General features: G+C 41.5%; 2 protein-coding genes across 2 annotated transcripts in view; both read right to left on the reverse strand.

Moving 5' to 3' along the window:
* LOC120913346 (cytochrome P450 2H2-like) overlaps positions 1 to 1,315 on the reverse strand; it is a 46,819-nt gene extending 45,504 nt beyond the window's left edge. The window contains exon 1 of the mRNA XM_040323219.1: positions 1,074 to 1,315. Within this exon, the coding sequence (XP_040179153.1) occupies positions 1,074 to 1,253 (180 nt within the window). The 5' untranslated portion in view covers positions 1,254 to 1,315. The remainder of the gene's footprint in view (positions 1 to 1,073) is intronic.
* Positions 1,316 to 8,776: 7,461 nt separating this feature from the next.
* The window catches only part of LOC120913348 (cytochrome P450 2G1-like), a 40,575-nt gene continuing 24,383 nt past the window's right edge, over positions 8,777 to 24,968 (reverse strand). Inside the window, exons 6-9 of the mRNA XM_040323223.1 lie at positions 19,034 to 19,175; positions 16,388 to 16,575; positions 9,885 to 10,026; positions 8,777 to 9,707 (exon numbers count right to left, since the gene is read on the reverse strand). Coding sequence (XP_040179157.1) covers positions 9,526 to 9,707; positions 9,885 to 10,026; positions 16,388 to 16,575; positions 19,034 to 19,175 — 654 coding nt within the window. The 3' untranslated portion in view covers positions 8,777 to 9,525. The remainder of the gene's footprint in view (positions 9,708 to 9,884; positions 10,027 to 16,387; positions 16,576 to 19,033; positions 19,176 to 24,968) is intronic.

Consider the following 24,968-nt stretch of genomic DNA (forward strand, 5'->3'; position numbering starts at 1 on the left):
AGGAAGTCCATGTCATCCATGCGTGCTATGTTTTCCCAATTTCTGTACAGTAGTTTTACTTGAAACAACCTTTTCATTAAAAAGATAAAGTGTTCTTCCATTATGGCTTTTCATTTTTCAAGATAGGGCAGCATGTACCATTTCCAAAGTACACAAACTACAGCCACGTCCATGATAAATTTAACTGAAAAAACAAGTAAAGTCACAGCTCCTGCCATAAAAATAACAAACTCTGCAAGAAAAAAGGGACAGCAAGGGATGCTATGGAGGCACATTCCAGCTCCCTACCTTCCATTTCCCCCTTACATATGTGTAAATATTTAAATGGCCTGTGGAATTTGCTCAAGGCGCATGTTTACAGGTACTTGGGTAGGATATAATGGGCTCTGCTTGTCAAAGTTGTGTGTCCAGTTCTGAACTCTGGGCCACTCACCCTGAACTTCAACACTTGCAAACATTCCTGTGGCCGGCAGGGCCATCTTAATAGCATCATGGGCCCCTTGGCAAAGTAATGCTCTGGGGCCCCTACAAAGATGACAGTGCAGGTAAACAGACATTAAGTAGGTAGGAGGCAGACTGCCTCACCTTTGCATCTATCACTCTGTGCCATCATGGGACCCCCAATTTCAGGGCAGTGTGGGTTCAAGGACTGCTTTGGGAAATGTGCAGGGGCCCCCCATGCAGCTGTGGCCCCCGGGCAGTGCTCAGGTGTGCCCTCTCATTAAGACAGCCCTGGTGGCCGGGCAGTGTGATTACATCATGCTGTCAGCGCCGTCCACTGTAGCATAGCTCCGCCTCCTCCTCATCACGGACGGACAAGGAGGAGGCGGGACAATGTACAGCGTAATCAGGTTTCCTTCCCTCCGCATCAAACCTGACTCGAGTATAAGCAGAGAGACGGTTTTTTAGCACACCAAAAAATGTGCTGAAAAACTCGGCTTATACTCGAGTATATACGGTAAATTGGACTCTTAGACTGAACAATCCCATCTTTTCTTGACATTATGAGAGATTTCTTCCTAGAATACAAGAAGAGTGCATTGTTTTAGAATATTCAATGTAATTACTCTTACCTTCACCAGAGATTGTGGCAATTCAGAGGTGCTGATCTGCAGAACATTCCCTAGAAGTGGCAGAGGGGTCGGCCCTGGTGGCAAGTCTTTCTTCTTTACATTTATCCACCATTTAAGAAGATAAATCAGGAGAGTGACTCCAGAAGTGAGGAGAAGTGTTGCTGCCACATTCACCGCCATCCTGACAATAATCTCTGTACTGGCTCGAAACCACAAACTGCTGTATTTACTTGTGAGGTGAAGTTTGACAACTTTCAAATTATAATTTGAGGACAGGAAGGGTGTGTTGGAGTTTGGTTCAGGGCATATTGTGTAATAGATTATAAAGCTTTCCTAATCATTACTTACCCAGCAGGTTTTTAAATATCACATGATTATGATAAAGTTTTACTTTAATCAAAGTCTTCTCAAGCGTTCATTGACTAAACCAAGATAATATTACTCAGAAAAGCCTAGTACAGAAATAAAATTATGTGCGACAGTATAAAAAATACAAAAAATTATATAAGTAAAACATATTGGCATGTCAGAATTTATGCACTTGGAGTCATCTATGACATGCTCTTGGTGACTGTAAAATTACAGAGGTATAACTACAAGTTTTTTTTACTCTTGCCTTAGAGTTTTTTTTATAGTTTCCCCTCCAGTGAAAAACTTGCATGGTACAATTAAAAGAAACCATTCTAGTAATTACTGCAATGGACATTCTTGTAATAATGAAAACAAAAAACTGTCAGTCTTTTTTTGATTATAAACTTTTTATTGAAGAAAGTTTTTTTTACAAATATTTGAAGCAACATTGGTAGAACATACGGATGTAAAATAGTATATTAAGGGAATACTTAAAAATTTACATTTTCATATGTACGGTGACTTAACATATCATATGGATAAATTAGGCTTCATATAACTACCGTATATACTCGAGTATAAGCTGAGTTTTTAAACCCTTTTTTTAGGGCTGAAAATAGTTGAGCATGCAACTTATCTGTAGAGGCAGGGGTGTTGAGATTATTATATAGAGTTGATATAAGACCCTTTCCTGGTGTGTTCTTAAATCGTATGGCCTGGTACACACGACCGTTTTCCTCGACAGAATCCATCAAGAAACTTGGTGGCAGAGCTTTTTTGCCGAGGAAAACGGTTGTGTATATGTTAATCGAGAAAACTTTCGAGGAACTCGACGAGAAAAAAAGAGAACAAGTTCTCTTTTTCCTCGTTGGGAGTCTCAATTTCCTTGTCGTGTTCCTCGTCGGGGCTGGTTTTTGACGAGAAACTCCTTCGTGTGTATGCTTAGAAACCCGCGCATGCTCAGAATAAAGTATGAGACGGGAGCGCACCTTCGGTAAAAGTAGCGTTTGTAATGGAGATAGCACATTTGTCACGCTGTAACAGACTGAAAAGTGACTCCTACCAAACTTTTACTTAACTTGCAGTAACATGAGATTAGTAAAAGCAGCCCCAAGGGTTGTGCCAGTGGAATCGAACTTCCCCTGCCGTCATATGTGTTGTACGTCACCGCGTTTGAGAACAACAAGATTTTGTTTTGACAGTGTGTACGCAAAGAAAGCTTGTCAAGTTTCTCGACAAGCCTAACAATGAACTCATGGAGGAAAACGATATTTCATTTACAACGAGTTCCTTGATCGTGTGTACGAGGTCTATGTGTTCATAAGTTGTCAAAAAAGAGCTTGATGGTTTGAGGTAGTGAGTTTCGTAGAAAGTTTGTATTTGAAAATAATTATGTTGCTCTGAAATGGGGGCTCCTTTTGATGCCTGAAATGTGTTAAAATAAATAAATCTATCACCGTTATAGAAGTCAGATAACTTTGTTAATTTGTTATAAAACAACATACACGGTGTGCATAGAGGGCCTGGCAGTGACAAATTAAATATTTTATTATTACAATAATAGCAGCGGGGGCAGGGCTGGGCCGGGCCCGGAGACAGACAGAGAGGGAGATGGCAGGAAGGAGGGGGGGGGAGAGGGGAAGAGAGCACAGCCTATCACAGAGGGAGGCATTTCGACCACGGTGATCAGGGTGATGCAGCCCTGGTTATCGTGGTCTGATTAGAGAGGGCATACAGGAAGTGGCAGATTCATTTTTAATTTTATTTTTTCGAGTTTAGAGGGGGCAGATTCTATAGCACAAGCACTGTGCTGTATAATCTGCTTTAAGGGACCAGAATCAATTATTTTTTTGAGTTAACAAATGCCTTAAAAAAAAAAAAGCACAAAATGTAATACATAAACTACATATGTGTGTAGTGGCCTGCTCCTGTTGGGCTGGTGCTGCTTTAAATTTAGGGGAAAGTCTGAGAGTTAGTTGACTCAGACATGTGTGATTTTGAGTAAATTTGACTTCTGTTCCAGCCATGGCTGTGCTGTGAATGACCACTATTGTTCGCCTGGGGTGTTGTTCCTACTCCAGACCAAGGGTAGCAGCAGCTAGGTCAAGGTAATTTGGGTGTTCCCCCTTGGCAGCCAATCAGTGGGGGTTGATCGTCCCGCTGTGCATGCTGAGGAGGGGTACTTAAGGGACAGATGTCATTGGACTGGGGTCATCAATCCTGGGTCTGTCGTCCCCCCACCCCGTGTGTGGCCCTCCTAGCCAGGGGTGCGTGTGCCTGTAATCCTGGCTTCGGATCACGTTGGTCCGGGGTTGTGATCTTCTAAGTAGGCCCAGTAAGCAGATTGGGTCTACACTTTTAAGGGTGATCGTGTGCTGTCCGTCCTGAGGGAGGAAGCCGCTTAATGAAGGACCTATCTTGGAGAGGACCGAGCACGAGGCTGGTGTCTCAAGAATGGCCTTGAACTTCATCAAAGGATGCACCGTTTACTGAAAGGCTTGATGGTGATCGCCTGTCAGTTCCAAGTTCTGCAAGAAGTTAATCTGGAGAGATCCGGGTGTTGAATCCTGTGCTACAAGGATTCCGGACCAAAAGTATCTCCATCTGTGGGAAGGTCTGTGGCAGAGACTGTACCATGTTCTGTGTGACATTCTGGCTGCTAGGTTAGTGAAAGAAACCTATCCAGGTGCACACGACCCACTCTGGCTAGAGTGGCGACGAGAGCTGTGTCGTTGGAAGCAGGAGTGTTTCCTAACTGAATTAATACACCTGAACATATTTACCTGTTACCCTTCCACCTCTTCAACCACTTATTTTATTCTTTTACTAAGTTCAGCAAATAAATCTTTAAAGGGGAAGTGTAAAGTGTGGACATTGAACTTTCTCTACTCTCATCCATTACCCTGGACAACGATGAAATAGAGGTAACATGCCGCCTGAAAATATCCAGCAGCTCCTTGGGGGGTAGTGCTACATGTGCATCTTCAATCTTCTTTCCTCCCTTTAAATGTGGACATATACTAGACAATAAAAATTATATCTGAATCAAACACATTTTAATTGTGAGATTATAGAATCAAGTGCAGACAAAACAAGTGAGTTCCCACAATCCAACAAAGGGGAGAGCATTTACAATTTGATTGGGGTATCTATCTTTTAATTTTTAATAAATTTAAAACCTATGTCAGTATTCAAAAATACATACGCACTTGTTAAAATATACTTTTTGGTCAGTCCAATCGAAGAATCTCGGGCACAGCCATCATACCAGCGTACTTCTGTAGCACCCTCCTAGACTAGAGTAGGCAGTAAATTTAATTAGCTCCTCTGTAATCAGAGGAGCAGGGGTTGATTGTTCAGGCCTGCTCAGTGTCTCACAGGTTACTGTTCTAATTACTTCCCTCTGTATTCTAGAGTTATATTTGGAGGAAGAACAAAGTAAGCAGTCTGAATTTTTTATGGGGCTCCAGCCAATCCATGGGGAGGTGTGCTAGAGAAACACACAAAAAAACAAAAACAGTGCTGTCCCCATACACACTTCTACACCAATTTCAGTCTATATGAAAGTCTATATGATAAGTTCTCTTGTCCTAGGTGCTGCAGCTCTCTCACAAATCCACTGGGTGGCGGACATGAATCTAAAACAATACAAAAAGAGAGAGTGCAAAGGCTACCTAGTGTAACACTGTTTTTATTGTAAATTAGCAATTAAAAATATGAGGATTGCACTCACAAACATAAGATGTGTATTCACCTATACAGCTTGATTCAAGCCTCCTCTCCTGGTCTATATAGATTGATTGGCTCGCAAGGCAGCAGTGTTGCATGGAGATGTTGGTGTGTAAGCTAGGAGTCTGCTTCCTCATCTCAAGAAAGCCCCGGAGCGAAAGGGAACCTTAGTGCAGGGGCCGCATGACTGGGGGGACGATGAGCGGTTTGCACCAGGAAGTGAGGTAGATAGGGTTGTTATTGGGTTCACAGGGCGGGGCTAGCAGCATGCTCTGTGTCCCAATAGTTAGTTAGGGGGCGGAGCCGGTCTTTCCGACGCGATCGGTGAAAGAGATAACACACAGTTCTGAATTATCCCTCCCTCCCTTTAGAAGGCTGTCTGGTATGGGTTTGTGTGTTTTTTATGTTTTTTTGTGTTTCGGGTTGGTGGCAGGGGTCTCTGGTTCCTGAGGGTCGGATGGTGGGTGGTATATATATATATATATATTTATATGTATATATCATATATGGTTGGTACGGGTTGGGGGCCTGTATTGGTAAGGGCACCTTCCCTATTGGGTTATATGGGCTATTGGTCATCGGGCTGAAAGGTGAAAGAAGGAACAAGTCATTTGTCTCTGAGTGGTGGGATCACGGCTAGAGGCCAAGATACTGTGGTGACGGTGGACAGCCGATGAAAATAGCAATTTTGTACCTTCTTTTAGGAACATCAGACGCAGCAGTTAAAGAAATTTGTTTGGGTTAAAAATGTTTATGTGTTAAATACATATATTTATTTAAAGATATATATATATATTTATTAAAATGGTTATTTTTGTAAGTTATTTATATGTTATCTTTTGGAATTAATAAAGGGGTCTTTGTTGGCTATTTAATCCAGAAGGTGTCATGTGGTTAATCTAGTAAATTGGGTAAGTAATAAGGGATGTGGTTAGTTCAGCAAGCACACTAGCAGTAAACCAGTCATGTGCTGTTCAGTATGATGTCACTTGTAGCATGGGGAGGGAGTCGTGCTGGATGTGCTGTCTCCTCTAACACATGTATACACATTTTCTATGACACCATGTTTCGAAGTCGTGGCCTCCTTTTTCAGGTCTAGAGAAGCCTAATAAGAAAACATTGTGGTCCCAACTAAACTTAGCTGGTGGGCCTATTTGCAAATTTAGTCCTGGAATCCATCTAGGTTTAGAGAAGTTCACTAGAGTCTATAAGAAGGAAATTGGGGGAAAGTGTCCAGCTGTCCCATGGTGGTATGAGTCTGTATATCCCTCACTGAGAAGAGCCTGGTGGATATCGGAAGGAGACAACCAATGATCCTGTGACTGTGTGAGTAACTAATCCAAGTGCTGGAAAGTCAGTAACTATTTATAGTGTTTGGTTTATGGGAGAAGTGTCAGTCACCATCAGATTTACGTGGGCCATTTTTTTACAGTTCAGCAAGATAGCTAAGGAGTCCTCAAAGTGTTCAGTTCTGGGGTATCCCATGCTTCCTTCGCCCCATCTAAGTTCAATGTTCCAATAAAAACCCTATAAAGACACTCATAGACCGCTCATAATAAGCCAGTGGAAGAGTGAAGTAAATGCTGTTTGCCTGACAGTGTGTGCTCTAACTGGGAGAAAGGAATAAGTCCACCAATGGCTCCTTAGGGGATGCGCTACACTTCTTTGAAGAATTAGTCAGCTTTTAACACTCAAAATAAAAATAATCAATTTGTTGATGTTTTTACGAGCATGGGATGATTTACTAAAACTGGAGTGTAAAAAATCTGGTGCAGCTGTGCATGGTAGCCTATCAGCTTCTAACTTTAGCTCGTTCAATTTGCCAAAAAAACTTGGAAGCTGATTTGTTTCTATGCAGTGCTGCACCAGATTTTGCACCAATGAATTTTAGTAAATTGGCCCCATGGTATTGGATGACTTGGATAAGCCCAAAAGAGAAGTAAAGTTTTTTTCCCTGAACCATACTTACCTCGGTGGATGCAGCATCAGTCCGATGCTGCATCTGTCCCCTGGCACCTCTATACTGAGAACCGAGCGATCAAACACCACTGATCACTCGGGTTCTCACACCTCCCCAAGCACTGTAGAGAGAGCTGTAGATTTCAGTCACAGCTCTCTGCTCTGCCCCCTACTTGCTCATTGGAGCACTGGGCTGTGGAGAGGGCCGGGGGTGGCCGGGTCAGCCTCTCAGCAGCTTGTCTACTCCAGGATAGAGAAACCTACACAATTTTAGAAGAAAACCCTACAATAAAATTCAAGGAGGGTTTCAAAAGATTGACGAATAAGGGGATAAAAAAAAAAGGATCTATTAACCACTTCAGCCCCGGAAGATTTGGCTGCTCAATGACCAGAATATTTTTTTGCTATACGGCACTGTGTCGTTTTAACTGACAATTGCGCTGTTGTGTGATCTTGTACCCAAACAAAATTGATGTCCATTTTTTCCCCACAAATAGAGCTTTCTTTTGGTGGTGTTTTATCATCTCTGTGGTTTTAATTTTTTGCGCTATAAAAAAAAAGAGCGCCAATTTTGAAGAAAAAACACAATATTTTTTTACTTTTTGCTATAATAAATATCCCCAATTAAAAAAAAAATCTTCAGTTTAGGCTGATATGTATTCTTCTACATATTTTTGGTAATAAAAATCACAATAAGTGTATATTGATTGGTTTGCGCAAAAGTTATAGAGTCTACAAAATAGGGGAGAGATTTATACCATTTTTATTATTATTATTATTTTTTTACTAGAAAACTGTTATATAATTCCCCTTACCTTAAGTCTAGACTGTGTGTGTTGATCATATATCTTTGCATCTGCATATCTAGTATGTGCTATTTATAATTATCACCATTATTAGTGGGAATGCTCTCCAAGCATTCCCAGTATTGTTATTCGTTTTTTTATTATTAGTGGGAATGCTCTCCAAGCATTCCCAGTATTGTTATTAGTGGGAATACTTCACCAGTCCCACTATTGTTATTCATTTTTTTATTTATCTTTAATCTCAATTCCATTATTCTGTACGTTTTTTGGCTCTGTGTAACTTTTGCATACTTTCAGCTATTAAAACCATTCAACTTTTAAAATATTTATCTCTTTCAGCTAACGATAAGACTTCTTCAATTGTTTTTGTACCATTTATACTTTTTAAAATATTAACCTTTTTATATTCTTTCAAATCCTTAAAATCTTCTTCCGCTCCCAAAAGTTTCAGCTCCTTCATACTTTCACCTACAGACGCCAAACAAACTTTAAAATGTTCACAAAATATTCAGCTATCCGGCTATATCTTTTCAGTTTGATATCTATTACAGTTTTTGTGAAAAGGCTGTTTAAGTGTAGTGATCATTTCAGGAAATGTTATTCTTACGGATTTAAGCTATTCATCCAGTTAGCTTTAATAATTCAGCTATTCAGCATTCCCACACATTTTCTGCAGGAAATGCATTTTCTAGTTAATATCTTTGATTGGTGTTTGTTGCAATATTCTCTCTTCATACTTACCAGTTGGTTTATTTTGCTCATTGCTCCCTGATATAGGAATATTCTGCTGCTTCTTACTATTGGACATTACAGCATCACATACCAGGCTGCTTTCCGATAACACATGACACACAAATCTCTGTTTTTATGAACTTTATTGGCTCATACTAGGGCACATGTAAGTGGGCAGCTACACATATGATTAATATGTTTCTTTCTTTGTGGGTATCCCAAAATCAGGTTGAGATGTGCATTATGCTAATATTTTGATACAGTATGATTAAACGCTATGTCTTTCTGTTTGGATATGCCATCTCTATCTGTGGTCAAGATATAGAGTTCCTGAGGAAGCTATATTTGTGAAACGTGTTGACCTCTTGACATAGCAGTAATAGAGTCACATAAGCGTAACAATTGAAATGTTATATATGTACCGAGCTAATGGTTTTCTGTTAGGATAAGTATGTTAAACAATTTTAACTTTTGAAATAAAGACAATATTTTATCTATTGGATTTTCATTGTCCTCTTCTTGTACCGCTAAAGTCTGTCAGTTGTTCTTTTCCAATTTTAAAGTGTTTTACATATAACACTGAATTAATCACATATCATTCCTGGGCCTAGCAGAGCCTGCAATAATGTTTCCTAAGTGATATATCACGCAATCATGGGGTGAACAGATGGATTTCAGTCAAATGATATCCCTGGTTTGGAATAAATTCAGGACCCCAGCAGGTGCTATTGCTCGTGGACTTTTTGTTTAAAGGACATTAGAGAGAGAGAAAAATCCACAAAATATTTCATTATTATTATTTACACACTGTAAAGTGATAGGTGCTCTTAAAACATGAAGACGATATCAATAACATCAGAGTAAACAATGGTCTTTTAGCGAGGTACAGCCAACATCTCATAGTCACAAGGTCTAGAAGCATTGCTCTTGGGCTCTGGTGTGATTTCTATGTACTTTCTGTCCATGGTGGGTGTCAGAGTAACTCTTTGTAAAATGGTAGTAAAAAAAAGGAAGAGTTCCATGCGAGCCAGACCCTCCCCCATACACATACGTTTTCCTGGGAAAGAAAAGAGAAAACACAACTGTCACTTTTTGAAAATAAAGGGTTCTTACCCTGATGTGTTAGCTTTCTAATTTGAGCCTATGTTCCAGAACACAAACATGATTTATATAAGAACCCACTGTCTATCCAAAAAACGATTAGCTATACTTGTAATTAACTACAATATGGTACCTGCTGAAAATGGCATAAAGGCATCACTCTTCTTAAAGGTGCCATTCTCATTGAGGAAATGTCCAGGGTCAAATTTGTCAGGATTTTTGAACTGTTTGGGGTCCTTCAAGACTGAAGTTAGGATTGGAAACACCAAAGTTCCCTAAAAATGTAAGAATTTAATTGGTTAATTGGAGACAGATGCAGGCAAAAAAAGAAGGTAGTGTTAAAGAATTACAAAAAAGTACTAAAGTAGTAAAAAGAAGAAAGCATGTTAAGAACTAGGAGGAATGCAGACTGCAGCTCACGGTACAGCTTTGCAGGGTCTGTAAACTCTTCATACATACTCAGGTTCCACATTACAACAGTCCTAGGCCTGATTAGGAGTCCCAAATAACCTTTGTCTCAGGACTTTTCTACTCAGTGGTTCTAGGGTTAGCCAATAGAAGGACCCTATCAAACACTTGAGGTCCATGAGACAAGGGGTCACTGATGACGGACGTATGTGCCCTGGGAATTTTCCTGGCCAGTGCCCTTAGTGGATCCTCCATTATGAAACCATCATTCACCCCTGACCCAAGTTTTTTTTGCTAAATACCACTTTCCCCAAGCTATTGGCTACACTTAACTTCTTAGAAAGAATTAAAGATCGATCCAGAATACTCACCTGAAGAAAAGAACAACTACTTTAGGAGTTGTTCAACAGGTATATCTTCAGATTCTTTCTCACAATAAAGAATATTGTATAAGGTCTCTCAACAGTGTAGAGCAAGAGGCCTGGTCCCTAGCACCCGGAAGAGAGTTACAGCAACCACAATTTTCTCTCAGTTTATTGACCATATCTTTGGTGGAAATAGCAGTTCTATTCCTTCTGTTTTCCACTTGCTGCTATTATCTCTTGACTCCTCCCAGCTAGCGTGATGAACAGAAAGGCTCCTTACCAACCTAGGGTTGGGATGCCTACATAAAAAGGGATTTACAGGATTTCACAAGAGCAAAAACTTAGAGAACAGTGGCATCATACAGGAACTACAATAGACAACACTGTTAACATGCTAATTATATTTGTAAATATTTTCAATTTTGACTACATATCCTTTTTTAGACCTAGTGATGTCTTCACCGGGTCTCTATGCAATGCAGGCAGATCAGTGCTGATGTGAGGGTCAGCATGGTGTTGTGCATAATCTCCTGAAAACAACACAACACCTTGCCTCATTACTCTTCTCACGAGCCATTTGTCTTGATTCCAGCAGTGGACTAGCTAGCTATTGGGAAGAGTTATACAAATAATAAATTGCCTTCATTAGTGGAATGCCTTCATGGGTAGATGTCAGTATGCTGGAGTGAGCATTGCCACGCAGACTGTATTTGCATGTAGGCTGCTCTAGGTAAGTATAATACAAGAAAAACTGCACACACAACTATGCCTACCATAAATAATTAAAGCTAGCCAGCACTGGAAAGTTAGCACAACAAAGTTCAAAAGTCAAAGCAAAAATTACAGTGCAATGCTAATTACTGGAACAGAATAAATACAGTGTCTTGAAAAAGGATTCAAAGCCCTTAAAATTTTACACATTTTGTCATGTTACAACCAAAAACATAAAAGTAAAAAAGGGGAAGCCCTAAGGCAGCGGTCTCAAAGTACCGGCCCGCGGGCCATTTGCGGCCCGCGGACCGGGTATAAATGGCCAGCAGGCAGTGAAGGGGGTGGCCGCAGAAGTGTAGATCGAGATGCATGCAGAGAATCGCGGGAAGTGTCTGTCATAAGTTCACTTCTCTGTCATGTCACGCTGCTACTCCCCGGCGGCCCCCCCTCTCTTCTCGTCCATCCCCATTTGTGACATCATCTGGGATGGACGAGAAGAGAGGGGGGGCCGCCGGGGAGTAGCAGCGTGACATGACAGAGAAGTGAACTTATGACAGACGCTTCCCGCGATTCTCTGCATTTGAAGAATACAAGTAAACGCTGACCTGTGCTCTCATGTGCCCTGATGTGCTTTTATGTGCTCTGATTGTGCCCCATGTATCCTGATGTGCCCCATGTACCCTGATGTGCCATATGTATCCTGATGTGCCCCATGTGCCCTGATGTGCCATGTGCCCTGATGTGCCATGTGCCCCATGTACCCTCATGTGCCCTGTTGTGCCATGTGCCCCATGTACCCTGATGTGCTCCATGTACCCTCATGTGCCCCATGTACCCTGATGTGCCCCATGTACCCTGATGTGCCCCATGTACCCTGATGTGCCCCATGTACCCTGATGTGCCCCATGTACCCTCATGTGCTCTGATGTGCCATGTGCCCTGATGTGCCATGTGCCCCATGTACCCTCATGTGCCCTGATGTGCCATGTGCCCCATGTACCCTGATGTGCTGTTTCATGTGCCCTGTACCCTGATGTGCCATGTGCCCTGTCCTGATGTGCTGTGCCCTGATGTGCCATGTCCTGTACCCTGATGTGCCTTGTCCTGACATGCCCTGTCCTGATGTGTCGTGCCCTGTACCCTGATGTGGCCTGTTGTGCTGTACCCCTATGTGCTGTGCTCTGATGTCCTGTGCCCTGTACCCTGATGTGCTGTGCCCTGTACCCTGATGTGCTGTGCCCTGTACCCTGATGTGCTGTACCCTGTACCCTGATGTGCGCTGTGTCCTGATGTGCACTGTGTCCTGTACCCTGATGTGCTGTACCCTGTACCCTGATGTGCTGTGCCCTGTACCCTGATGTGCTGTGCCCTGTACCCTGATGTGCGCTGTGTCCTGATGTGCACTGTGTCCTGTACCCTGATGTGCTGTGCCCTGATGTGCTGTGCCCTGTGCCCTGATGTGCTGTGCCTTGTGCCCTGATGTGCTGTGCCCTGATGTGCTGTGCCCTGATTTGCTGGGCTCTGTGCCTTGATGTGCTGTACCCTGATGTGCTGTGCCCTGATGGTGAGTGGTCTGTCGGCAGTGTAGTGGTCTGTCGGCAATGTAGTGGTCTGTCGGCAGTGTAGTTGTCTGTCGGCAGTGTAGTTGTCTGTCGGCAGTGTAGTGGTCAGTATGCAGTGTAGAGGTCAGTGTATAGTGGTCTGTGTGTAGTGGTACATGTGCAGTGTAGTGGTCCGTGTGCAGTGGTCCGTGTGCAGTGCAGTGGTCAGAGTTAATAATGTGTTTGCTGACACCAATACTAGGGGTTAATAATGTGTCTGCTGACACCAGTACTGTTTTTGAAGTTTGAAAGTTTGCATGCGGCCCCCCATGGGATATGAAAACTTGTGTTGTGGCCCTCAGGTAATTTGAGTTTGAGACCCCTGCCCTAAGGGTAACGCTGCGCTAATAATAGTGATAATAAAAATAGTGATAAATAATAAAGTGTATAAAAGCAGCGCACGCTTAAGTTCAATACAAAAAACTTAAAATAATAACAAAATCGGAAAGAGTGCAGCGTTAAGTAATTAATAACAAGTGTAATTTAACTACTATCAAACCTTAACCACTTCAATACCGCACATAGTCATATGACGTCCACAAAGGGGATCTCCTATCCTGGGTGGGGACGTCATATGACATCCTGGACTTTGTGTGGTGATATCTGAATAATGCCTGCAGCTAGAGGCATCATTCATATATCATTTTGTTCCGGCAGCGATCCTGCGCACCATAAAAACAATCATAGCGGCGGTTCCGCCGCTTGATCGTTCTGATAGGCGGCGGGAGGGGATCATCTCTATGACCCTCGGAGGCCCGGGCGCCATGTGATGACGTCACGCCCAGGTACCCGTAAGTAAACAAAGCCGCAATTGAGGCTAGTAAGCATTAGATATCTGATTTTTTTTCACGATCTTATGCCTTCCAGCCTGGAGGAGAGATGTGGGGTCTTATTGACCCCGCATCTCTCCTTAAAGAGGACCTGTCACGCACTATTCCTATTACAAGGGATGTTTCATTCATTGTTATAGGAATAAAAGCGATAAATATATATATATATATATATAAAAAAATAATAAATAATAATAAAAAAAAATGAAAATGCCCCTGTCCCTGGTAGCTTGCGTGCAGAAGCAAACGCACACGTAAGTCCCGCCCACGTATGTAAATGTCGTTCAAACCACACATGTGAGGTATCTCCGCGTGCGTTAGAGCGAGAGCAACAATTCTAGCACTAGACCTTCTCTGTAACTCTAAACTGGTAACCTGTACAATTTTTCAAAGCATCGCCTAAGATTTTTAAGTAACGAAGTTTGGCGCCATTCAATGAGTGTGCGCAATTTTAAAACATGACATGTTAGGTATCTAATGTTAGGGGTAACATCATCTTTCATATTTTACAAAAAAATTGGGCTAACTTTACTGTTTTGTTATTTTTTAATTCATGAAACCATTTTTTTCCCAAAAAAAAAAGGTGTTTGAAAAATCATTGCGCAAATACCGTGCAAGATAAAAAGTTGCAATGACCGCCATTTTATTCCCTAGGGTGTCTGCTAAAAAAAACATATATATAATGTTTGGGGGTTATGAGTAATTTTCTAGCAAAAGAATGATGATTTGTACATGTAGGAGAGAAGTGCCAGAATAGGCCCGGTATGGAGGTGGGTATAAAAGCCCTGTATTGAAGTGGTTAAAATGTGAAAAAAAAATTAAAATTATTTAGAGAGAAAACAAGTGCAGAGTCCAAAAAAAGACACAACACAGTCAGTGAAAGGTTAAATCCAAAAACTAGTCCGTGAAGGGTTAACATCCAAAATGAGACAAGATGCTTGCCAAGAGAGTGAAAATAAAGTTTGGTAAGTAGTGAATTCTAGAAACTAAAACTGGTATTGCCAGGAAATTAGTGAGTGATACCCAAGTGAGTAATATCCTGCTTACCAGATAGCCGTGACTGTGATACACAGTTTCACCTAGCCCAGGGAATAAGGGGCCAGATCCACAACGAGGGGCCGTAACTTAACTTTTCCTATTTAAGTTACACCGCCGCAAAATCTCTACCTAAGTGCCCGATCCACAAAGCACTTACCTAGAAATTTCAGCGGTGTAACTTAAATCCGTCCGGCGCAAGGTGGGCCCAATCTAATGGGGCGAGTCCCATTTAAATTAGGCGCGCTCCCGCGCCGGACGTACTGTGCATGCTCCCGACGCGATTTTCCCGACGTGCTTTGCGCGAAGTTACGCTGCGCCGAGTTTTGTGAGTCGCACCGGGTAAAAAAAGTTGCGTCGGGGAAAAAAAGAGATGCGGCGGGAAAAAAAAAAATTGGACAGCGTCGCGGGAAAGAAGGGTATACTTTTACAAGGTGTACTAACTTTACACTTTGTAAAAGGTACCCTATCTTTGCGTTTGCAAACTAACAATTTACGGAGACTTCACGAAGGGAAACCGCTTCATGGATCTCCGTAAGTGCTAATTTGCATACCCAAAGCGGAATTTCGACGAGAAATGCCCCCAGCGGCGGCCGCGGTACTGCATCCTAAGATCCGACAGTGTAAAACTATTACACCTGATCTGTGAATCAGTCGCATAGATAGAAACAGGGATACGACGGCGTATCAGTAGATACGCCGGCGTATCCCTTTTGTGGATCTGGCCCAAGGTTTCCCCACAACCTATAGATCGCTGTAGCTGGTTGCTGATCCAGTGTTGCTCAAAGATAAAAGATGGAAACTTCCATTTAATAAAAGATTAGAATGCACTTACAGAATCGTAGATCAATAGTTAGCGGTAAAATCAAAATAAGAGCTGCGGCGTCTCAGTATGTGTAAGAGAACTGCTAATTCAAATCTGGCGCACACTCGTGCGCATGCGCACGTTCCTGGACAACAACATACTTCCAGAATGCCTGTGCGCATACGCAACGAACTGTGCGCAGAAGTGCGTCCCTAACGCCAGTTGGCGCCAGGCGGCTTATTTAAGGGACTCTCAGATTCTCTTCAGTGCTGACTCGGCTCCAGCCACCAACATCTTCTCTTCAGTCAAATGGGACAGGCTGTGGAAGGGGCGGGTTACAGAGGTGTACTGCTAAAGAGGCAGCGGGAGGGGGAGTAACTCATCAGCAGCCCCGGGGCATGCCAGGAAGTGTAGTTTGAGGATGGGGCAGGGGTGCGGCCATAACCCAGCCTACCTGACCAGAATACTGCACATACAGTATATTATGCCACCCCCGCACAAGTTACTGTCAAAATAGAACAGCGGCAATCGCCCCCCTCTAGCGACGCCGCTGGGCAGCGCCGGGTGACAGCGGAGCAGTGAAACTTTTAAGGGAGAACAGACACTCCAACCCAGTCAGCACCTGCCTGTGCCTGGGACAAAACTGATTTTTCGGGGTACTTTTCTGGACGGCCTAAGCCTGGGACATGGGTCTGATATTCGTAAATGTCCTGGGAAAATCTGGACTGTTGGCAAGTATGAGATAGATAGATAGATAGATAGATAGATAGATAGATAGATAGATAGATAGATAGATAGATAGATAGATAGATAGATAGATAGATAGATAGATAGATAGATACTGTAGCTAGATAACACAGAAACATCTCTGAGAAGAGTACCTTTGGAATGTGATATCCTCTAAATGTGGTGTCCTTGCTGGCTGCATGCATTAGTCCTGCTGGTACAATATCAGCAAATCTCTGGATCTCATGAATGACGGCATCTGTATATGGCATCTTACTTCTGTCCTCCACTGATGGACAGCGATCACTGCCTATGACATTGTCGATCTCTTTATGGATCTTCTCTGGAGCCCACAGAAAGAGAAGAGCATGAAAAAATATTACATATTTTTAAATCTGCATTTATTCATTTATATGAAATCAGTGATATTCATACATTGGAATTAATTTGTGTTTTGCCACATGCAAAAAAATACAAAAAAGCCTACTAACATGAAAAACCCTGAAGGATGATATCACACAGTAGAAAACAGTACAAAATCCGCTCGTCTGTATGCAATTCGGACACGCAAAAAAACATGCATGCTCAGAATCAAGCAGAAGAGCCGAGCTGCCTATTGAACTTCATTGATCTCGGCTCGTCGTACGTGTTGTATTTCACCGTATTCTTGACGGTCGGAATTTCCGACAAGATTTGTGTGTATGCAGCACAAGTTTGAGCCAACATTCTGTCAGAAAAAGTCCACAGTTTTCTTGTCGGAATTTCCGATCGTGTGTACGCGGCATAAGTCGTAGTAGATGGGCAGGCATTTACTTTCATAAAAAAAGTCAGGATGGACGGGCAAACAGAATGCATTACACAGCAGGAGACACAGCGTGTTTTAGTAATGAAAGGTACGGCTCACTCGAGTATAAGCCGAAGGGGAGTTTTTCAACCTAAAAAATGGGCTGAAAAACTCGGTTTATACTTATACGGTACTTTTGTTGCCAGCGGTTTAGACATTAATGGCTGTGTGTTGAGTTATTTTGAAGGGACAGAAAATGCACACTGTTATACAAGCTGTACACTCACTACTTTACATTGTAGCAAAGTGTCATTTCTTCAGTGTTATTCTTACAACTCTGGCCTCATAATTTATCCCAGTTATTAAAGGGAAATACACACTTGCTAACCTTTATTTTTTAAAGGATAAGAAGATCCCCCACTCGCTGTCAAAGCAGGAGATCGGGGGGGGGGGGGGGGTATACAGGGTCTGGTGAATCTGTCACATGGTACATAGGCCCAGATTCACAAAGGAGATACGACGGAGTATCTCAGATATTCCGTCGTATCTCTCAGAGTATCTATGCGACTGATTCATAGAACCAGTTACGCATAGATAGCCCTTAGATCCGACAGGTGTAATTGTTTTACACTGTCGGATCTTAGGATGCAGTACCGCGGCCGCCGCTGGGGGGAGTTTGCGTCGTAAACCAGCGTCGGGTATGCAAATTACGAGTTACGGCGATCCACCACGGTTTTTCACGTTCGCTACGTCGCCGCTAGTCTAGTTTCCCGTCGCAAAGTTAGTCGTCGTTTTGGGTGCCTTAACTTTAGACAGCAAACGTATTGATGTCTAAAGTATGGCCGTCGTTCCCGCGTCGAAATTTAAAATTTCACGTCGTTTGCGTAACACGTCCGGGAATACGGAAGTACGCTACGCACGTCGCCGATCGCAAAAATGACGTCAGTTCGCGCAAAGCACGGCGGGAATTTCGAAACGGAGCATGCGCAGTAGGTCCGGCGCGGGTGCGCACGTAATTTAAATTGTACCCGCCTATTCGATTTGGACCGCCTTGCGCCGGACGTATTTACGATACACCGCCACAAGTTTCCAGGTAAGTGCTTTGTGGATCGGGCACTAAAACTGAAAACTTGCAGCGGTGTAACGTAAACGGCTTACGTTACACGGGCGCAATTGTACCTGAATCTGGCCCATGGTACCAAAATATGGGTGTAATCATTTACTTTAAGGTGGGTGAAATATTTCACTAGATGGAGTTTCATGTGAAGATTGGTTACAATTTTTTTCAATTGGTTTTCATTGGGACTCATTATCATACCCATTGGTTATGAACTATTATTATATGGACTACACATATATTATTATGAAACTTGTTTGTTTAAGGGCCCTTTTACACCCGTGAGGATCCGTTCCTTTAACACCCGCTTGCTCAGCGGGGATTGCTCCGTTGATCACCGCTGAGCCGGCAGATGACAGGGCGGTTCCCACACACTGTGCAGGGACCGCCCTGTCAGATCTCCGCTCTCCTCTATGGGGGGATCGGATTAACACGGATCGTCTGTCAGTGTTCATCCGATCCGATCCCCAGGCGGATGGAAAAATAGGATTTTCCTCTGTCTGCAGAAACGGAGCATAGCGGAGACTGATGAGATCGCGTGTCGGGGGATGTTCATCCGCTGACATCCGCAATCCCATAGGGATACATGCATGTCAGTTTTTCATCCGAAAACGGGTGGATGAAAAACGTACATACGGTCCGCATGTGTGAAAGAGCCCTAACATGTTTCGATTTATATTAGCCACCTGCGTTTACAAATAAGTATTTGCACACTTACAGTATTTGTAACATACTGTAGTTATTTTAATTTATATTTACACTTTTGAAATTGCTTTTGAACATAACACTCGTGTTATTTTTGATTTGAAAAAAGTTGGTAAGGTTGTGCGCTGCAGCCTTCTTATATTTACATTGATCAAATAGGTGAGTGTGAGGGGTTTCATAGTTAGATGGCATTACCTTGTATCTCAGGGTATTTGAGAAGTATCAAGAAGGCATATCTTAGTGTTACACTTGTCGTCTCAGTCCCAGCAAAGAACAGGTCAATAACTGTTCCTATCAAATTATCTCTATGAAATTCTGTTTTTGGGTTGTTCTTTTCCTGAAAAATATTTTCAAAGTCATTTTAGCAAACAAATGGGACATAAGGCACAAGTAGGTCCCCTACTAATCCTAAACCAGGCTCCTACCATGGCTCATACTGGTTTTAATTTTTTTCTGCTCATTGGTGGAGCATAATAATTTAAAGAGGAACCCCCTCCAGCTTCTCACCTCTTCCCATTAGTGTGGATAGCTGCCATTAGAGCAGAGGCATTGGTCTAATCATGAACCTTTTACTATAACTCTAACAAAATAATTAATTACAATCCGTACATTGACCAGGAATAGCTATTACAGCAGAAAACTGCTCTAGAATGTACAATAGAGATATTGTATATAGACGTTACAGTATGGTATCGATTGGCACGTTTGTACTTCATACAAGGCACGCAATAATGCCGTGTACACACGGTCGGAATTTCCAATAGAAAAAGTCTGGCGTTATCTTTTTATTGAATATTCCGACCGTGTGTATGCCCCATCTGACTTTTTCCATCGGACTTATGGCGCGTACACACGGTCATTTTTCGGCATGAAAAAAAACTACGTTTTTCAGCATGTCCAAAAAGCGAAGTTTTTCCAACATCATCATTAAAACCGATGTTGCCCACACACCATCGTTTTTTAAAAAATGATTAACAAGGCGCTGTGACGTACAACACGTACGACGGCACTCTGAAGGGGAAGTTATATTCATTCGCCTTTGGGCTGCTTTTAGCTGATTCCTTGTTAGTAAAAGACGATTTGCGCTTTTTTTTTTTTTTTATTCTATATTTTTCTTTTTATTTTGTTTCTTTTCAAAAACAAAAACAAAGAGCAAGAAAGCGATACAGAAAACATAAGAAAAGGACTAGGCACAGTCCTATACATCAACATATATATGGATATTACATTTCTTCTCTCTCTTCAACTCTATTTTCTATTCATAAATTACTTTCCGAAGGAGATTATAATATCTATATCACTGATAATTTCAGACCATTCCCCTAAGAGAGGTATAATAAACAAAAATACTCACTACTTTTAACTAAATTTCCGACTTCCCCAAGTATTCCATCTCCGCCCTAATTATCCATATATTCTCTATATAATGGACTAATTCCCTCATTATCCCTGTCACGCTTCCTTCCTCATTTTAAACACCTCCATTCCCTCCCCTCTTATCCCCACCTCTAGACCCCCATCTCCACCTCATCTACTCCTCTGGCCGTGAATATCCATAGACCGGAGAGAAAAAAAAAAAAAAAAGGAAAACATACATCGACCCTCCCCCCCCCTCCGCTGTCTCCCCCCGAATGCAATATAATCTCTCTTCTATTTCTCTTCTTTCTTCCATCTGTTAATCTTTATCCTTATTCCCCTAATAACTTTTTGCCTTCCTCCGATTGTACAAATAATTCCCAGGGTGCACATATCATTTTAATTTGCTCTTTCTTATCTATTGTTCTTGGGAGGAGTTTCTCCATTATCCCTATTTTCATTACTTTTTTCAGCCACATAGATATTGGAGGTGCCCTGGAGTCTTTCCATTATGTTGCGATACAACTTTTTGCCGCATTTATCAAATGACATATCATTGATCCCATATATCCTACCGGAGAAATTTCAGTATGATGTAATAGGAAGAACGAGGGGTCATCTGGAATCTGGTATTCCGTAAATGCTTGTGTAATTCTCTGTACCGTTTCCCAGAATTGACGTATTATTGGACATCCCCAGAATGTATGCACCATTGTCCCTTTCTCCCCACAACCTCTCCAATATCTATCTGACATTTCAGGCAAAAATATATTTAGACGCGCTGGCGTATAATACCATCTTGTTAATATTTTATAATTTAATTCTTGTATTTTCGTACATCTTGAAGATTTTAGTGCTAAATTTATAATATTTTGGCTTTGTATTGGGGAGAAGGTTTCTCCTAAATCTCTCTCCCATTTGACCAGGCTCGAAATTCTAAAGTCTTCTGATGGTGCAGTCAGCAGTGTATAAATTTTAGCGACCATATGGGCTAATGGTTCCTTTCCTCCACAGTACTCCTCAAATTTTGTGAGTGCCCGTTTGTACTTTTCTGCACCACCCAGAGTCTCCAGAAAATGTCGTACCTGTCGCACTTGCCATATCGGTATCCCACAACTCCCTCCCCCTTGTGCTATTTCTCCTATTGTCATCCACCCCCTTTCTCCCAGAAAGTGGGAGGCTTGAAATCTACCATTTTCTTTTAATTTATTAGATATTTGAGAATCCATGCCTGGCTGAAATTCTGGATTTCCTATTATCGGATAGAGGGGGGAGTTTTTAGTCGAGAAATGACATACTTTATTTACAGTCCATAAAGTTGGACCTATCGTTGGATGGGTTTTAACTGTAAGGGGTAATGCTGAATAACACCATATTGCCCTACAGGGCACATTTGTGGCTCTATAGTGATCCACAATTTATAATCCCCATGTCTTCTCCAATCTGCTATCCTTCCCAATTGGACTGCTTGATAATATTTTAGCATATCCGGTGCTGATATTCCTCCAGCCTTCTTGGGCAGGATCAATAGTTTCCTACCGATCCTTGGCCTTTTACTCCCCCATATAAATTTTGTGAATAAAGCCCGGACTTGATTGAAGTAGGACATGGGGATCTGAATTGGTAGAGCTTGAAAGAGATAGAGAAATTTTGGCACTACACTCATTTTTAAAATGTTAGATCTCCCAAACCAAGAGTGCATTCCTCTACTCCATCCATCTAGCATTGTTCTAACTGTACCCAGTAGTGGTTTAAAGTTTAACTCAAAAATATCTTTTAAATCTGGTGGCATTTGTGTCCCCAAATAATTCAATGCCCTTGTCGTACACTTAAACTTAAAGCTATATTCTAAACTGTTTTTAATCGACTCCGGCAGAGCGACCCCCATCGCTTCAGATTTACTATAATTTATTTTGAAATTTGACATCTTCCCGTAAAGTTCTACTTCTTTCATTAAATTTGGAAGGGATATCTGTGGTTTTACCAGGGAGAAGAGCATGTCATCCGCGTAAGCCGATACTTTGTATTCCCTTCCTCCTAGTTGAATACCCACTATATCTCTGTTCTGTCGAATCTTATTTAATAGTGGTTCTAACGTCAGGGCGAATAGTAAAGGCGACAGGGGGCAGCCCTGCCTAGTACCATTTGTAATTGCCAGAGGCTCATAGTATACACCATTCACTTTTACTAAGGCTCTGGGTCCCGCATACACCCCCTCTATCCATTGTGACATCCGTTCTCCCAACCCCATTTGTTTTACTGTTCCCAGCATAAACTCCCAATTCACTCTATCGAATGCTTTCTCTGCGTCTGAATTCAGGAAAACACTCGATATCTTCTTTTTGTTTGCTTGATTTATTAAATTTAACACTTTAATAGTACTATCTCTCGCTTCTCTAGTTGGTATAAACCCAACTTGATCTAAGTGTACCAGTTTTGATAGATAGGGCTGTATGCGGGATGCCAAGATCTTTGTCAAAATTTTAATGTCTACATTTATTAATGATATTGGTCTGTAGCTAGTACATGCCCCTGGGTCCTTCCCTTCTTTTGGGATAACCGTGATATGTGCTAATAACGCCTCCGGCGGTAACGATCTAGTTTGTCCTACTGTATTAAATAATTTAGTCATATAGGTCCTCAGTAGTGTACTAAAACTTTTGTAATATTGTATAGTGAACCCGTCTGGGCCAGGGGCTTTACCATGTTTTATTGTTTTCATTATTGATTGCACTTCCTCCATAGTAATTGGTTTTTCTAGGTCCCTTCGTTCTGGGGATGTTAATCTAGTCAGACCTGCTGAGGATATATATTTCTCCACAGACCCAGGGGGGTTCTCCTTCCCTTTTAGATTATATAACGAGGCATAGTATTTCCTAAATTCCTGTGCTATTTCTTTTGAAAGGTGACGTTTTTGATCTTCTTTAGTTTTAATAAATGGGATATATGACCGTGACTGTAATTTTTTCAGTTTTTTTGCTAGTAACTTCCCACATTTATCACCTGAGTCATACGTCATCTTCTCTGCATATTGTAAAAACGCTTCAGCCTTATATCTAAGGAGATCCGCTACCTGTCTTCTTAAATGTGTTAGTTCAGTTCCTATACCGGTTTCTGTCTTTTTTTTATGTTGTATTTTCAATCTCTGTATCTTTTCTAATATTTCTTTTATTTGTTTTTCTCTTGCTTTCCTAACTCGGGAACCATGTTTAATTAGAACCCCTCGGATCACTGATTTATGGGCTTCCCAAACTATACCCGGATCATTTTCTTCAGTATCATTTATCTGAAAGTACCACACTATTTATTTTTTTACATCTTCAATTATGTGGGAATTCTGTAGTAGACTCTCATTTAATTTCCATCTCCATTCTGACGTCTGAGTTCCCTCTCCCCAAGTTATTTCCATTGTTACCGGGGCATGATCTGTCCAAGTTATGTTCCCAATTGAGATATCCTGTATTAAGTGTAACCACTGATGCGGAATCAGAAAGAGATCTATTCTTGAATATATTTGATGTGGGGTTGAAAAATATGTATAGTCTTTCTCTCCTGCATGTAATATACGCCATCCATCTACTAACTGAAATTCATGTAGTTTTTGTATGATTTGTTTCCTAATTCCATTTGGTACCGACGACACTCCTAGTGAGGTATCTTCCTTTGGGTTTAGAGGTATATTCATCATGTGCATAGATGGTGGCTAATGTTACCTTCTCACCCCCTATTGTCCCTTTAAGAAACAGAAATCTCCCTCCGACGTCCGCGTATTTTTCGGCTAAGGACCATGGTATTCTATTTGCTATTAAAATTGCCACCCCTTTGCTTTTGGCTTCCTGGTTAGAGGCCTGGTATACATTGGGGAAATTCCTATTTTGAAGATATGTATATACCCCATCTTTAAAGTGTGTTTCCTGAATAAATCCTATGTCCGTTTTGAGAGATTTTAGTTCATTTATTAATATTTTCCGTTTTTCGGGGATATTAAGTCCTCTTACATTTAGGGAAGTAACCCTTATTTTATCCATCTAACACACCACTTTTAGCCGACAGCGGAGAAGGGGAGGACGAGAAAAAAAAAATGTTTTTATTAAAAATTAAAATTAAAAAGTAAAAAATAAAAATAAAATAAAAATTAAAATTAAAAAGTAAAAAAAATAAAATAAAATAAAACCGTTTTTTTTTTCGATTTGCGCTTTTTTGTCTGTTACAGTGTGATGAATGTGCTTACTCCATTATGAATGGTAGTTTTACCCGAACAAGCACTCCCGTCTCATAACTCGCTTCTGGGCATGCGCGGGTTTAAAACGTTGTTTTAGCCCACACACGATCATTTTTTACAACCCGAAAAACGTCATTTTAGCCGAAAAACGATGTGAAGCCCACACACGATGATTTTAAATGACGTTTTTAAAAACGTTGTTTTTTTTTCATGCCGAAAAACGACCGTGTGTAGGCGGCATTAGAAAGAGAACATGTTCTCTTTTTTTCCGACAGAAAAAATTCGGAAATTCCATTCATTTGTATAGAATTCCGACAGAGAAAAAACACACATGCTCAGAAACAATTCGATGCATGCTCGGAAGCATTTAACTTCATTATTCTAGACTCGTCGTAGTGTTGTACGTCATCGGAATTTGGTGTGTCCGTGTGTATGCAAGACAGCTTGAGTCGGAAAAACCCATCAAAGTTTATTCCGACGGGAAATCCAATCGTGTGTATGGGGCATTAAGGCTGAAAAAACTGTTAAAGCATTCCTTGCATTAAAAAAAAA

This window comes from Rana temporaria, chromosome 9 (assembly GCF_905171775.1).
Source record: "Rana temporaria chromosome 9, aRanTem1.1, whole genome shotgun sequence".
NCBI lineage: Eukaryota > Metazoa > Chordata > Amphibia > Anura > Ranidae > Rana > Rana temporaria.